The sequence below is a fragment of the Anastrepha obliqua genome, chromosome 6 (genome assembly GCF_027943255.1).
Source record: "Anastrepha obliqua isolate idAnaObli1 chromosome 6, idAnaObli1_1.0, whole genome shotgun sequence".
NCBI lineage: Eukaryota > Metazoa > Arthropoda > Insecta > Diptera > Tephritidae > Anastrepha > Anastrepha obliqua.
Genome location: NC_072897.1, coordinates 45,468,521 through 45,485,990, shown reverse-complemented (window position 1 = coordinate 45,485,990; position 17,470 = coordinate 45,468,521). Strand labels below are relative to the sequence as shown.

The window sequence follows — 17,470 nt, the reverse complement described above, 5'->3', positions numbered from 1 at the left end:
CCAAAATTAAACCTAGGTGTTGGCAAAATTTTTTGCAATTCAAAAAAACTTTATTTAATTAAGGTTTACAAAAATGAATTAAAAAATTTGGTAGCTCTTTCTGCCTTGCTTACTGTTCGCGTACTGCCGTTTTTCCTACACGCCTTTCGGTTTTCTTTGTTTCTCCCGTTTTCTCCTTTTTTCATCGACCAATCACCGATCGACACGTATTCAATGTTGCTTGGGAGCCACAGTTGGATCTATCCCGACCGTGCTGCCAGACTGTTCGTAACACTCCCCCCTGGTATATCCTGCCGATTAGGATGTACCGAGCTTTTCAGATCTAGAACGGCTATTTTAGCAGCAGGTCTTTCATAGATTCCACAGATTGTCTGAAGAGTAGCGCTTCGAACCCTTCCGTCGGCACTCGTTCGCACGCCAATTACCTTACCCTTGGGCCAAGAGTTCCTTGGGTTGTTTGGATCAACTATGTATGCAATATCTCCGACTTTTATTGCTTTAACGTCTTCGAACCATTTAGTTCTCCTAGTGATGGTGGGCAAATATTCGGTGACCCAACGTCGCCAGAACGCGTCCGCAAGGTTTTGTGATGTTCGCCAGTTACGACGCATTAGGACGCCCTCAGTAACTGGTTCTGCAATCGGCTTAACACCATTGGAGCTGCCTAATAGGAAGTGGTTGGGTGTTAGTGCCTCTTCTTCTTCGTGGTCAATAGGAATATAAGTCAACGGTCGCGAGTTAACTGTCATCTCCACCTCCATTAAAGCAGCATGAAGAATCTCGTCATTTGGACAGTTAGATGTCAATATCTGTTGTAGGACGTCCTTGACTGAGCGAACTAGCCGCTCCCATGCTCCGCCCATGTGTGGAGACGCGGGTGGTATGAAATGCCAGTTGGTTGCGGCCGAAGTGAAAGTTCTCGTCAATCGATTTTGGTCTACGAGCGTAAACGCAGATTTCAGTTCCCTCTCAGCGCCTTTGAAATTTGTGCCGTTGTCACTCCATATCTCCAATGGGCTCCCTCTACGCGCCATAAAATTACGTACGGCCAAAATGCAGGAGTCTGTAGAAAGCGAATATGCCACTTCGAGATGCACCGCTCTGGTTGTCAGACAGGTGAATAATACCCCATATCTCTTTTCGGTGCTCCTTTTAACCGTGACCAGAAGTGGACCAAAGTAGTCAACCCCTACATAGGAAAATGGACGACAAAATTGTGCGATGCGGGCTGTAGGTAAGCAAGCCATTCTAGGTGGACGTGGTTGAGCGCTTCTGTTTTTGCATACCTGACAGCTGCGTCGAATTCGATTAACTGCGATGCGAAGTTTTAAAATCCAAAAGTGTTGCCGAATTTCGTTGACGACTGTCTCCGAGTTCACATGATGATATTTGACATGAAAGTGATTTATAATTAAGTTCGTAATGTGATGATTGTTAGGCAGCAAAACTGGGTCCGTGCGCCCTATTATTTTAACTCGGCCATCTATTCGCAAAACACCATCGTCATCCAGATAGGGTGATAATTTGAATATTTTGCTAGATTTGTCAACGGCCTTCCCAACCGATAAAGATATTATTGAATCATTGAAAATGTCTTGCTGGGCTTTCCTCCAAAGAAAGTTTTCTGCCTTACGAAAATCGTCGGTAGTGGCAACGCTACGTAAGACTTGATTGTCTCGCACTACACTTAACCAAATACGAGCGCAGTACAAGGTCGTGGCGGTTGCTCGGAGGAGACGGTCCCATGTAGAAAATCTCTCAGGTTTGGGCACCATAAGAAGTTGTTCTGGAATTCTACAATGAGCTCCAATAAACTGAGGACGGAGTTCTTCTGTTGAAATATTTTGCGGTCCGTTAGACACGGGCCATTCGTCACACGGAAGATATAAAAAAGATGGTCCGCTAAACCATCGGCTATCGTTAGAAAAATCTGGATCACCATTCCATTTGGTGGCTTCGTCAGCAACGTTTGCTGCAGTTGGCACCCAGCGCCACTCACTGACGTCGGTAAGTTCTAGAATTTCACTAACTCGGAAAGCCACAAACTGTTTGTAGCGGCGATGATCAGCATACAGCCAGGCTAATACCGTTCGTGAATCTGACCAGTATACGGAGCTATCAAGGTGGATAGAATGCGACTCAATGATATGCTTAGCAAGGCGAGCTCCCAACAGTGCTGCCTTTAGTTCCAGGCGAGGTATGGACAATAATTTAAGCGGAGCCACTCTGGTTTTACTGGCGATCATCATACAGTCGATTGAATTACCATGTGAGTATCGTAGGTAGCATACAGCTGCATAGCTACTTTCGCTTGCATCTACAAAGGTATGTAGCTCTATTTTAGGTGTATCGTCAAATTTGACTCGCGCATAAGAACGTGGAATCCTTAGGTTTTCTATTTTTGGAATAAGCTTAATCCACCGCAGCCATTTCGCAAATTGGTCATCTGGAATTGGGTCGTCCCAGTCGCATCCAGCTCGCCATATTTCTTGCAAGATAACTTTGGCGTATACAACGTAGAAACCTATCAGCCCAATTGGGTCGTATATAGTCATAACCAAGCTCAAAACTTCGCGCTTGGTAGGTCGCCGCTGAGAAAGTAACAGATCAGAATTCTTATATTTGGATGATACACGAAAGGCGAAGTGGTCACTAGAGGTAACCCACCACATGCCTAGTACCTTCTCAGTTGGCTGCTCGTTCTCAAAATCAAGGCATAGTGCATCAGTGGGGCTGCCATTTAGGGCGGCTAGCACACGACTTGAATTCGATAAAAAATTTCTTATGTGAAAACCTCCCATCGCATGTACGTGACGCACATCTCTCGCTAACTTAATAGCTTCTTCTTCAGTATCCACGCTAACTAACATATCGTCTACGTAGTGGTTTTCTATTATGCACTGCGAAGCACCAGGGAACTCTTCACGAAATTCTTCTGCATTTTTGTTCTTGACATATTGAGCGCAGCTGGGCGAACATGTGGCCCCAAAGGTCATAACAGTCATCACGAATGTAGTTGGCTCGTTGGCATTCTGTTCATACCAAAGAAAACGCATGAAATTTTGATCTTGTTCCCGGACTTGAACTTGGTGAAACATCTCAGCAATATCGGCCGACATGGCGATTCGCTTTTGTCGAAATTTAAACAACACCGACAACAATGGGGTCGTTAGGTCTGGGCCTTTGAGCAACATGGTATTCAAGGATATACCATCAACCTTCGCGGCTGCGTCCCAGACTAAGCGCACCTTGCCTGGTTTGTTGGGGTTAATTACTGCAAAAACCGGTAGATACCAGTATCTTTCAACGGCGCTGTCGACTGGTGTCATACGTCTAGCGTACCCCTTTTGAATATAATCATCAATTTTTTGCTGAAGCACCTCAGCCAAGTTAGGGTCGCGTTGCATCTTCTTCAGCAAACACTTCGCTCGAAATAAGGCCATTGGTAGGCTATTGGGTAGCTGCATTTTAGGGTGCTTCCACAATAAGCTGGTTCGATATCGATTGCCAACTCGCACAGTGTGTTGTTGTAGCTGCACCATAGCAAATTCGTCCTCTTTAGACATTAATGCAGAAGATTTAGCTGACACGCCTAAATTATCGAGGCAAATGTACGATTTAGTAATTTTAACGAGTTCAGCCTGTGCGGAGCAGTCGCAAATGTGAAAGACAGGGTGCGCCGCATCATGGTTTGTACTTGATGCTTGTCCTTTCAATGTCCATCCGAGTTTGGACTTCTCTGCTATTGGCTCATTTTCACGGCCATATAAAGATTTGATTGGAGAACCAAGCGCAGCGTTGTTTAAACCAATCAATAGTTGTGGTACCGCGTTTGAATAGGACTCCAGAGGCAACCTTTTCAAATATTGAAATTTGGACTGCAGTTTAGCAGCGTTAATCGATTGAAGAGGCAGGTCAAGCTTTTTGACTGTGTGAACGCCTTTAAGCCCGAATTTCTTATTACCGTTTTTAGCTGATATGGCTAAGTCGACAACCACAGACTCGTCCTCATACCGATGTGTATCACCAGTCCAGCGCAGGCACAGTGGTTGTGGTGTGCCCTTTATATTTAGCTTATTCAGCAGCTCTTCGTCGATAAGGGTGAGCGACGAACCATCGTCTATGAAAGCGTATGTTGATACACTCCGTTCGCCTGAGTGTAGAACTACGGGAAGGACACGGAAAATGGTACTGCCTTGGCCCACATTGTGCATGTTAACGTTGACCGCCCGCATTGTAGTTACGCCCTTGCCATTGTTTGGAGCGTCTTTAGCAGCTAACTCTGCGTTGTGCAACAGAGGATGGTGATTTCGGGTGCAACTATTAACATTGCAAGGTGCAGTCGATTTACAACCGGCTGTAGGATGGCCCTTCAAGCATCGGTGACAAAGTTTCAACTTGCGAACAATTCCCCATTTTTGACTACGTGTCAATCCCGCATTAAAATGATAATTAATTGCGCCCCGTTTGCGCACCTTTGTTGACTCCTTTGGCACGATAACAGAGTTGGCGCCTTGTGCTAGTAGAAAAAGCCAATCACTGAAATGTTGTAAATTACAGATCGGTAAACTTTGCTTATGCATTCCCCAATAAGCTGGTAGTAGCCCAGGCAATTTCGAAACCAGCTTCTGTTCGAGATCGGGATTATTCAAATGGCTGGTCAGGCCTGACGCAGACATTGTTGCGCAGATGTTCTGCACTTCTACGGCGAAGTCGACGATCGATTCCAGCTGACTCTCTGACGGTGATGGAAGCTCATAAATTTGTCGCTGTAGAACGCTGATAATTAATTCTGGTCGTCCAAATCGCATTTGAAGGGTAGCAATAATTTGGGGCACGCAAGAGGAATGCAACAATAAATTTTTAACTGCATTCCGTGCTGGCCCTTCCAATGCCTGCCGCAGTCTTATAAGATTCTCATCGTCCGAGAATCCACAAACCTCAGTCGATTGGTTATATGCGGCATAAAATAATGGCCACTCAGTTGGCTTGCCATCATATTTCGGCAACTCTTTAGCAAGGCTGTTACGAGAAGCAATCTGGTCTCTACTCAAGCGTCGAGAAGTCGAGGCACCGAAAGATAAACTATTAACGTGCCCAGCTGTTGGCAAAGTAGTTTGTGCCGGTTGCGGTTGTGGCGGAGAATATCCTCGATTGAGTGTCGAATATCTGTGTACTTGCTGTTCGAGTGACTGTATTCTGTCTAATAGGCATTGAAGAACAGATCCTGTTAGACCCCCTCCTGGCTGCTGGGCATTTGATCCACTTATCAAATTGACATCGTCCGGGGCAGAGCCAGTATTGGTAAAATTATTGGCACCGGAAGCAGCTATGTTGAAAGGTGTAATAAAATTTGGAGGTGGCTGTATAATTTGCGTTGAATGTGGACCTGAATCATGCGCGGAAGTTGAAAACCTAGGTACAGTGCATTGTCCATCATCTAGGTCGTCGTCAAAGCCCATTGCATCTATGCGATCCAAGAAACTATGCTCCTCTCTTAACAAAGCCTCCCTCTGTCGTAAAATTTCGCTTCGCTCCTGTATAAGCTCAGCTCGACGGCGAAGCCCTTGCGAGCCAACAGAGTTAATGGAGTGAGCGGGGCTAATCGGCGGGTTTCCCTGGAGCAGTAGTCGACCGGATGGCATGGCGTGCGCTGTATTAGGCGCGGAGGGAGTTCCATATACAATACCAGCATTCAGATTTTCGTGATGCGCCATCGAGGCTAGTTGTGGGGCAGCTGCACTATTAGCGGCACACGTTTCCAGCATCAGCAAACTGTTGCCCGGAGCGATCGAATTGGATGCAACGGGATAACTCATTGCCGCGGTGTGATTGGCGGCGGCACTGGAACTAGGCGCAACGGCGAGATTAGCCGGCGCAGCGGTCACATCGGTTATGTTCGAAGACAATGTAGTAGCCTGCGACATCGGAATTTTTTGTACGTACGTTGTGGGCAGAACAAATTTTTTAACTTGTTGGCAAAATTTTTTGCAATTCAAAAAAACTTTATTTAATTAAGGTTTACAAAAATGAATTAAAAAATTTGGTAGCTCTTTCTGCCTTGCTTACTGTTCGCGTTCTCCTTTTTTCATCGACCAATCACCGATCGACACGTATTCAATGTTGCTTGGGAGCCACAGTTGGATCTATCCCGACCGTGCTGCCAGACTGTTCGTAACACTAGGCTTATAAGAAATGGCATCCCAGCAAAATTAGCAAACTTGGTGAATATTGCATTGCAAATCACAGTAAGCAAAGTGCTTGTTCAAAACGACATGTCAGACCCATTCGAAGTGTTCTCTAGAGTTAAGCAAGGATATGTCCTGTTGTTCTTGCTTTTCAACCTAGCGCTGAATGAAGTAGTTCATCGTTTCGATTCACAAAAATACGTCTTCAACAGCAGTATCCAAATATGTGCGTACACAGTTGACACAGTCATAATTACGACAGACGTAGCGACACAAAAACAAGCATTTAGCTATCTAGAAAAGGAGGCTTGTATAAAGTTATTTCAGTCCAAGCTCCAGAAAGCAAAATTTTGAGAAAAATTTATGGCCCAATCACGTTGGCAGATGGCATATATCGTATTCGATACAATCTAGAACTTGAACGCCTTATAAAGAGGCGAAACATCATAAAATACATAAATAGAAAGAATGCCAAAGGAAAGAGCACCAAAAGGAACCTTCAAGAAACAACCGTATGGCAAACGAACTAAGGGAAGAAGTTCGTTTGCCATACGGTTGTTTCTTGAAGGCTCCTTTTGGTGCTCTTTCCATCAAAGGAAAGATGGATAAATTTGCTTATCAATGACCTCAAATAGATGAGCAAACAAAACTGGTGGCGATTGACAGGAGATCGAGAAATCCGGAGAAAGATAGTTGCGGAAGCAGTGGTCCACCCAGAATTGTCATGCTAAATAAAAATAAGAAGGAGTAGTATGTAAAAGCAGTACAGTTTAAGTAAGATTTCATTTATTTCTAAATTATTAGTGACATCAGGTAATTAGAATTGCAAAACAAAAATAAATTAATAAAAACAAAACAAGCCATCCGTTGGCAGATGGCATATATCGTATTCGATACAATCTAGAACTTGAACGCCTTATAAAGAGGCGAAGCATCATAAAATACATAAATAGAAAGAATGCCAAAGGAAAGAGCACCAAAAGGAACCTTCAAGAAACAACCGTAAGGCAAACGAACTTCTTCCCTTAGTTCGTTTGCCATACGGTTGTTTCTTGAAGGTTCCTTTTGGTGCTCTTTCCTTCTTTCCATCAAAGGAAAGATGGATAAATTCGCTTATCGATGACCTCAAATAGATGAGCAAACAAAACTGGTGGCGATTGACAGGAGATCGAGAAATCCGGAGAAAGATAGTTGCGGAAGCAGTGGTCCACCCAGAACTGTCATGCTAAATAAAAATAAGAAGGAGTAGTATGTAAAAGCAGTACAGTTTAAGTAAGATTTCATTTATTTCTAAATTATTAGTGACATCAGGTAATTAGAATTGCAAAACAAAAATAAATTAATAAAAAACAAAACAAGCCATCCACTCCTATGGCAAACAAGTGCATGACGTGTGTTATATGACAAATTTACCCAAGGGATTAAAGTGACTGTTTCTCTGAACCTACTTATCCCGCCGTTGAAAAACTTAATTGACTACAGTCTCGGTTTGTATCTTCTTCAATTGTATTACTTCCGATCACTATGTATAACGGTCGATGATAGTCAAACATTGTCTGTAGTCATCGCATTCGTGAGAGTGCTTAAATCACTTGGAATGTTCATGCTCATGTTGCGGGGTGTTTCTGAGATACCGAAGAACTTGACTGCGTTGGTGAAACTGGATGAGTCTCTGTCACGCGTATTTTAGGGTGGGGAGCGCTTTGCAGTTGGTCGAAAATCATGTGACGTAGTTCCGTAGACACATACGGCCGTATAGTTTCGGTTGAGGTATCAGAAAATATTTTGGTACCTTCGCCATCGAAGGTCCAATTGTCTAAGCTCCACTTATGTGATAGTTGATTCAAAGCGGTGATGCTGCTCCTTATGTGTAGAAAGCTGTTCGGCGATTTCTTTCGTAGATATGACGATTGGTAGACTGCTACTGGCGTTGTTGGCGTGATGAAGCTTTATGATACGGCAGTACGTATCTACGGAACCACATCACACGATTTTCGACAAATTACAAAGCGCTTCCTACCCAAAAAGACGCGCAGTCAAGTTCTTCTGCACGTTAGAAACAACCGAAACTGTAGTCAATGCATTTTTCATACCATCTAGCCACAAACGATATTGTGGAACGGTGGCATCGATCACTTAAATAAATCTGCCACCATGTGTCACTCAGTCATGTGTCACCACACTGGACGAACACACCACCGGTGCTGCAAAAAATTTCGCTAATTCATGAACACCATAAACTCACGCTTAAGCTCCAGCGAAAAATAGTTTTCTAGAGCCAGCTGATCCGCCAATACGTAAGTGCAAACAACGTAATAAGTTTTATATTAGGTTCGCAACTAAGTTCTCGGTGTTTTTTTTTTGATGAAAATACAATTTTATTCTAAAAAAATGGTTACAAGTGAATCATTGAAAGTATTGCCCATCGCTGGCTACTACTTTTTTCCATCTTTCTTGTAGATCTCGTATACCGTCGCGGTAAAACTGTTCATCTTTTCAGGCTATCCACGGATCAAGCCATTTTCTGATGTCTTCATATGAATGGAACTGCTGGTCAGCTAGATCATGTGCCATCGATCGCAACAGGTGATAATCGGACGGCGCAATATCTGGAGAATATGGCAGGTGGGGTAGGATTTCCCATTTCAGTGTCTCCAGGTAGGTTTTAACGGGTTTGGCAACGTGAGGCCGAGCGTTGTCATGCTGTAGAATCACTTTTACATGCCTCTCCGCATACTGCAGCCCCTTTCCGCGCAGTGCTCGGCTCAATCGCATCAATTGAAGTCGATACCGATCCCCAGTGATGGTTTCGCTTGGTTTTAACAGTTCATAATAAATAACACCAACTTGGTTCCACCAAATACATAGCATAACCTTCGCACCGTGAGTACTCGGCCGATGGGACGACGTAGAAACAAGACCGGGCAGTTCCCATGACTTTATTTTCTTTGGATTGATGTAATGAATCCAGTTTTCATTACCCGTTACGATGCGATGGAGAAAGCCCTTCCGTTTTTGCCGCTGGAACAGTTGTTGACAGGCGACAAAACGACGATCAACATCTCATGGTTTTAACTCATAAGGAACCCAAGTCCCCTGTTTCTGAATCATTTCCAAAGTATGCAATCGCTTGGAAATAGATTGGCGCTCTCGATGCGCTTCAGCCGCCGTTTTTTTCGAATAAAAGAGAAAAATCAACACTTCCGTCAAATGAAGATTATTCGGCACAAAATCGGACATGTTCACAAAACCAAAAGTATATGATACCAAAACAAAATCACTAATGTGTCGAGGCAGTTTGTTTACCATATGTGTAGGCTTGGTTTATGACGTTTAGGTTATGTTAGAATCGACTAGTACCACTGCTGACGGCATCTATTGACAACCAGCGGGAACTTAGTTGCGCACCTAATATATTAAAATATACGTAAGTATACGACTTTTACACTATGATTTATGTAACTTTGCATTAATAGCCCAGCTTGATGGTTCCATATGTAGAATTCCACGCGGGCTTGGCCCACGCGCTTAGCCCACCTCTTGGTGTGCTTGGCGACTTCGGCGGCAGGGTGGGCAAGGAGGGAATTTTTGGTCTTACAGATACGCGCTCGGGTGTAACGCGAGTCATGTAGGATCGCCACCGGGAGCTAAGAAAGGAAGAGAGACGTATTATTAGAAAAAAGAAACGAAAGGCTGAAATACGTGAGCGGGAGGAGCGTGAGATGCTGGCAAATAGGAATAACGGACGAAAATTCTACTACATAAGGTTTCAAGACCGGAGCGTTTTCGTGTAAGAACAATGACAGCGATCTGGTGACTGCCATCAAGAGCACACTTAAATTATGGAAGGAACACTTCTCAAACCTGCCGATTGGATTTTAAGTGTGCTCTGCCCAATCCATAAGAAGGGCGATTTTGCAATGTGCACCAATTACCACGGGATTAGTCTTCTTAATATCGTGTGTAAGTTCTAGCGAGCGTATTGTGTGAAAGACTGAATCCCACCATAAACCAATTGATTGGACCTTATTAATGAATGAAAACACGACCTTTAGACCTGGAAAATCTACCATCGACCAGATATTCACAATGCGTCTTGGAAAAGACCCAAGAAAGGAGAATCGACAAACACCACTTTTTAGCAGATTTCAAAACTGCATTCGACAGTACGAAAAGGAGTTACCTATGTATATGCCGCTATGTCTGAATTTGGTATCCCCACAAAACTAATACGGCTATGCAAAATAACGTTGCTCAATACCAGCAGCGCGGTCAGAATTGGGAAGGACCTCTCGGAGCCGTTTGATATCAAATGAGGTTTCAGCGAGTTACCCTGGCTGTCGAGTGACTTCTTTAACCTGATGCTGGAAAAGATGGTGCGAACTGTGGAACTGAAACACTCAGGCACAGTATTTTATACAACTGCTGGCGTATGCTGATGATATTGACATCATCGGCCTTAATAACCGCGCTGTTAGTTCTGCCTTCTCCAAACTGAATAAAGCGGTAAGGCAAATGGGTCTGGTGATGAATGCGGACAAAACGAAATACCTCCTGTCATCAAACAAACAGTCGGCACACTTGCGTATCGGCACCCACGTCATTGTTGACAGTTATAGTTTTGAGGTTGTAAAAGACTTCGTATGTATATTTAGGAACCAGCTCTATCGACAATGCTCGCTCTGGAACAATGAACTGTATAAGCTTTACAAGGACATAGACGTACTGCACCAAATGAAGATCCGGCGGCTTCGTTGGCTGGGTTACGTCGTCCGAATGAATATGAATACCAACGCTTCGGTTCTGAAAGTATTCGATGCGGTACCAGCTGGTGGTAACAGAGGAAGCGGAAGGTTTCCTCTGCGTTCAGGTGGAGAAGGACTTGGCTTCACTTGGTGTTTCTTACTGGCGTCGGTTAGCACGAGAAAGAAACGACTGGCGTGCTTTGTTTAACTCGGCTAAAATCGTGTAAAAAGCTATTCATGCCCGTCCTAACGTATGGCGCAGAAGCTTGGACGATGACAACAACCGATGAAGCGACGCTTGGAGTGTTCGAGAGAAAGATTCTGCATAAGATATTTGGACCTTTTCAGTTTGGCAACGGAGAATATCGCAGGCTATGGAACGATAACCTGTACGAACTTTACGACGACATAGACATAGCGCAGTGAATAAAGATCCAGCGGCTACGTTGGCTGGGTCATGTTGTCCGAATGGATACAAACGCTCCGGCTCTGAAAGTATTCGATGCGGTACCAGCTGGTGGTAGTAGAGGAAGAGGAAGGCCTCCTCTGCGTTGGAAAGATCAGAAGGAAAAGGACTTGACTTCACTTGGTGTGTCCAAGTGGCGCCGGTTAGCACAAGAAAGAAACGACTGTCGCGCTTTGTTAAACTCACCCAAAATCGCGTAAGCGGTTATCGCGCCAACTAAGAAGAAGAAGTTATTGAGTACAGCTTAATAGAGCCATAAAAAGGCGAAGAATAATCATTCATTACACTATTACAATGCAATTCTTACAGATTTAAATGGACAGGATTCATTGCACATCATTACATTTTTCATTAAAAGTAGCTAATAAATTTAATTTTAAACACTTAAGCACTTCCGTTTTTCTGGACTGAACCCCATTCTTCTATTTGTTGTGATGAATCCAGCCCTTACAAATAGCTCACGCGCTCAGCCAAAACTGAAAACATATATTGGTTTGCATGCCGCCATGGAAGATGATTTATTTTCCTAGAAATTATTCCACACATAAAGCTCATCCCCATTGTTGTTTATGTCGAGTTGTTGTCGTGTAAAACCACGATTAGGAAGATCTTAATTTAAAACATTGCGGCAGCACATTTAGCAGCTGCAACGATTGCTGCAATTGTAAATGGTTCAACAGCAACACTGATGGCAGGAGTTGTAAATGGTAAAACGGCCATTTAGTATTTTCAATCACTGGTTTAATACACGATATATAGGTTGTTAAAAAAGTTTTGCGGTATTTTTATTGAATTTTCAATTGTTCATAAAATTTGTTATAATAATGCGATTTAAGTCAAATATGCGCCGTTTTGTTCGATGACGAGTTCCCAACGAGATGCCAACTTCATAATGCCCCTCTTATAGAAACTCGCTTCCCTATTGTCAAAAAACTCGGTGAGCCAATTTTCACAGGAGTCTCTTGTGGACAACTTCCGACTACCAAGCTCGTTCGCCATGGACAGAAATAGGTGGTTATCACTTGGTGCGAGATCCGGACTATACGGTGGATGCAAAAGAACCTCCCATCCGAGCTCCCGGAGCTTCTGGCGCGTCACCAAAGATGTGTGTGGCCTGGCGTTGTCCTGATGGAAGACAATTCAGCCTCTGTTGATCAAAGATGGCCTCTTCTGCATGAGTGCTGCATTCAAGCGGTCCAGTTGTTGGCAGTACAGGTCCGAATTGAGCGTTTGGCCATAGGGGAGCAGCTCATAGTGGATGATTCCCTGCCAATCCCACCAAACACACATAAGAACCTTCCTGGCCGTCAATCCAGGCTTGGCCACCGTCTGGGAAGCTTCACTGCTTTTCGACCACGACTGTTTGCGCTTCACGTTGTCATAAGTGACCCACTTTTCATCGCCAGTCACCATCCGCTTCAAAAACGGGTCGATTTAGTTGCGATTCAGAAGCGATTCTCATGCATCCATACGGGCAAAAATGTTGTTTTGCGTCAAGTCGTGTGGCACCCATACATCGAGCTTCTTTTTGAATCCAAGCTTCTTCAAATGGTTTATAACGGTTTGATGACTCATGCCAGGCTCTTGGCCGATGCTACGGCTGCTACTATGCCGGTCTCTTTCGATCAATTCAGCGATTTTATCGCAATTTTCGACGACAGGCCTTCCGGACCGTGGCGCATCTTCGATCACCTCTGCACCAGAACGAAAACGTTGAAACCATCGTTGTGCGGTGGAAATGGAAACTGTATCGGGTCCATAAACTGCACAAATTTTATTGCCAGCATGAGATGCATTTTTGCCTTTATCGTAGTAGTACTGTAAAATATGCCGTATTTTCTCTTTATTTTGCTCCATGTTTGCGACGCTATAACTCACGAACGACTAAAAGCAAACAACAATTAATCAAACACGTGTTAGCACGTGAAAAGAGCTTTCCAAAAAGCTCTAGCGTGAACCGATGCGACGAATACAACTAGAACTACGCGCTTGCAAAGACAAGCTTGCGGAAATACCGCAAGACTTTTTTTTCCAACCTTTATTTCCAATCGATGTGAAAAGTCGACGATAGTTTGTCCTCACAACTAGCCTTGTTTGAATGTTCGACACACGGCGTGCAGAGTTGTAGTAAAATACATATAAAAATAATAAATGTTAAGATTAAGGAGAGATGGGATATGCTAAACGAAAGTACTAGAATATTAATATATTAATTAAAAATAAAACAAATAAATATTACACCATTCATCGTAAACCCTCATTTCCATTAAATGAGCACTCATAGAAATTAATAAGAAGTTACTTTAATCACAATTATGTTGTGTGTGCCAAATTCAACAGATGTTATTTGTGGTATAATATTCCAAAGATGAAAACATTCAACTAGTTACTGTGTTGTTTTTATACAAGGCGTGTAGGTAAAAATATAGAAAATAAATCAACGCCTGGATAAACTTCCGGTATTTTGGGCAATTTTATGTGCTAGGTTACATACACCGTTAACTACAGACATCCGATTAAAGAAACATTATAACATATACTGAACAAAGAACCTGTATGTAGAGCAGATGTTGACTGCTAAAAGGATGGATGGCAATTTTTTACCATGCTTATTACGATAAAAAAATTTTAAAAATACAAGCATTGGTAAAAAATAAAAAACTAAATTGTGTTAAGTCCTATCGGCCAAAAAATGCGAAAGTCTGTAGTTCACCGGTGTGTTTTAACACCTACGATAACAATGTGTATGCACGATGTAACGCTTGGCGTATAGTATAGACGCATACATCTTTATATCGTCCCCTTAGTATAACAATAGCCTATGTGCTCATAGGCTATTATTTTTTTATTGAATTTTTGGATTCTCCATCGTCGATTTTATATGTGGTCAAAATTTTGTCAAATTCTAGTTCCACAAAGTGGGTCAAAACGTCAGTCAAAAAATAATAAATATTTACAGACACAACGAGATTTGAGTGAGAGCTACTTTCGACAAAAAGTTTGAAATTCATTTTCTCAAAACATCAAAAAATGTATAGGCTATTTTAATACTAAGGGGACGATATATATGTTATCAGAAATGGTTGAAAAGCAATTCTGGGATATTCGCATGCTAGACATAAAGATCTACTCCTTAGCTGTCAAACTTTCCGATACTATCTCAAGTCTTTATGATAATGCTACACTAAAATAAAAATAAAAAAAATCGTCGTTTTTGTAATGACGATTTACGAAGAGATTTTAAGGAATTAGGTTTTTGGTATAAATGGTTTTCAATATCAAGCCCGAGGCAAAAACCACTTGGGGGAATGAAAAATTATTTTCATTACATATAAACTATTTTCTCAACAAATGTTCTAAACTTTTAGATCTTATTATTATAAATTGGCGATAATATGATAATATCGGACAATGGTCTTCACCATGTTCCAGTTGTTCTGCAGCTGGAATTTAAGGGGGCAGATAACAAAAATTTTTTTGTTTATTAATGTCATAATTTCTATATGCATTAACAATAAATGAAAAACATAAATCGCGGAATAAAATGCTTCAGAAAAAAGGATTATATTAGCATTGTATGAAAAAAAAGTTCAGGTTTACAGGTATCTGGCCCTTAAAGATTTTAAAGTGGTTTATGCCAGTACCTAATTCACAAATTTTTTTTATAAAAACTTTAAGTTTGATGCCACGAATTTTGAAATATCTCTTATAAATTTAATTCTTTTAAAAATTAGATAAATGAGATTTGTAGGACTATTATTCCGCCAGTTAAAAGAAGATTTTACCCAATGCCTTAAGCCAAAAAGTTGAAAAAATAAGAATTTGGGAAAAAATATTTTTCAAAAAAATACAAGCTGACAAATTCTGTAATTCATGAGAACGAATTCTTTTTCGAGTGAGTTATAAGCATTTAATAAAGCCCTTCACAAAAGTTCTGCTCATGAATCTGACTCTGACATCGACTCTGATCCCAAAACGTTTTGGCGTTATATGCTCAAGCAGATGTTCATTATAAGCCCATGCTTTCTCCTCTCTGGAGGCGGCTAATCTTTTTGTCGTGGATCAGTTATCTTCTCTTCTTTTAAAGAATTGGTCTGCAGTTGCGTACCCGCCTTCATTAATTTTCAAGAAATCATTTGAGCGTGGTAATATTGTTACAGTAGCAGTTCATCAAACCTCTCCGTACGTAAATATAAAAATTGAGTAACTAAAGTTATTACAGTTATAATTGTTATAAGAGTATATTGATTAATTGAGACTAATAGGTGAATGACTAATCATTTTGGTAAAAATTCAATAAATGGTGGAAGTCCTCCTGAAGATAATAAATTTAGAAAAAGACCGGAATAGTCTGAGTCGATTGTGGATAGGGAGGAGCTTAACCTACTACAATATCATCAACGCAATTGTGCAGCCACCGTAGCCGAATGGGTTGGTGCATGACTACCATTCTGAAGTGCACGGTTTCGAAACTCTGGTCATGAAATACCAAATGATTGAAACACTGTATGTAGGAGGCGGAAAAATATCCGTTTTTTGGAAAATTATCAAGACGTACACCACAAATAGAAGGAGAAGCTCGGCCAAACACTCCGTAAAGAGTGTAAGTACCAATTATATAGGTTTGTATATATACATATAAGATGGCTCCAGTCTAACGAAGCAGATGGGTCTCTTTGTCTGGGATGGGTGGAGGTTGGACTCCGATGCAGGCATTTGGAAGACGGAAGTTTAAAAAGGTGGTAAGCAACTTACGATGAATGCCATTTAATGCCTGTCTATAAACTGGTTGACCAAGGGGCGTGTTTGGTTCTAGCTCTCGTCAGTATAGTCAAACAGATGCCTCCTGGCATTCCTGAGTGGTGGTTTCTGCGTGAACAACCCCGCAGGAACTATCTGTTTAGGATCCTACTATGCTCCTTAACCGGAAACACAGCGGTCTCTCTGTGAATATGTTGCAAAGGGGACAACAGGAAACAGCCTGTCCTGTTGGCAGGATTGAAATTTATTCCTCTGCGTGTCACTAGTGCCAGGCGACCAAATGATCACTACACAATTCAGAACCGGTCGGTCAACAGCTTTAAATATCACATTTTCGTGGCCTTGCCTAAAGTGCTACCGGGACTTGAATACTTTGTTACAGTTTTGAACCTTAGTGGCAATTGCGGTTGTATCCGCCGAGAATTTGATTTTTCAAGAGCTTTAGCAAAGTTTTTCAAAAAAATCCACGTAAAATTCAGAAAAACGCCTGAAATTTTTATTTTAATCGACAGTATAGTCCATATAATTTAATGTTTTAAGATTATTTCATGCAAATGTTGACCGTGACTGTACTTCAAATGGTCCATCCGTTTGGCGTACTCTTTCCCATGTTTCGGCCGGTATCTCACATATAAATGCTTTAATGTTGTCTTCCAATGCGTTAATTGAAGTAGGCTTGTCTGAATAGACATGAGCTTTAACAAAGCCCCACAAAAAATAATCTAAACGCGTTATATCGCACGATCTGGGTGGCCAATTGACAGGTCCCGAACGTGAAATACAATGTTCACCGAACTCACCCTTCAACAAGCTCATTGTTATGCGTGCTGTGTGGCATGTGGCACCGTCTTGCTGAAACTACATTTATGCAAGTCAAACTCTTGCATTTTGGGCAAAAAAAATTTGGATATCATTTTACGGCAGCGCTCACCATTCACAGTTACGCTACGATTCGCAGCATCTTTCAAGAAGTACGGTCCAATGATACCTCCAGCCCATAAACCGCACCAAACTGTGACCTTTTCTGGATACATTGGCAACTCTTGCAATTCTTCTGCCTGATCTTCACTCCAAAATCGACAATTCCGCTTATTTACGTACCCATTAATCCAAAAATGAGCTTCGTCGCTGAACACAATTTTTCGATAAAAAAGTGGATCTTAAACTTTCTTAACAGAACGCGCATTTTTATAATAAAATTCAATGATTTGCAAGCGTTGTTCGTTTAAACCAACTGTTTAAAAAGATAACAGCTAAAAAGAACAATCATCAACGTATGAGATCACTGATCCCTTTGGTGGTTGAGAAAG

The 17,470-nt window shown here is 42.0% G+C and overlaps 1 protein-coding gene across 1 annotated transcript; it reads right to left on the bottom strand.

Moving 5' to 3' along the window:
• Positions 1-239: 239 nt before the first annotated feature.
• Positions 240-5,927, bottom strand: LOC129250453 (uncharacterized). The gene has a single exon (XM_054890075.1). The coding sequence runs from the start codon at positions 5,925-5,927 to the stop codon at positions 240-242; it is 5,688 nt and encodes a 1,895-aa protein (XP_054746050.1).
• Positions 5,928-17,470: the final 11,543 nt, after the last annotated feature.

Coding starts and splice junctions, on each gene's coding strand:
- LOC129250453 (XM_054890075.1), bottom strand. CDS start 5,927: ATGTCGCAGGCTACTACATTGTCTTCGAACATAACCGATGTGACCGCT.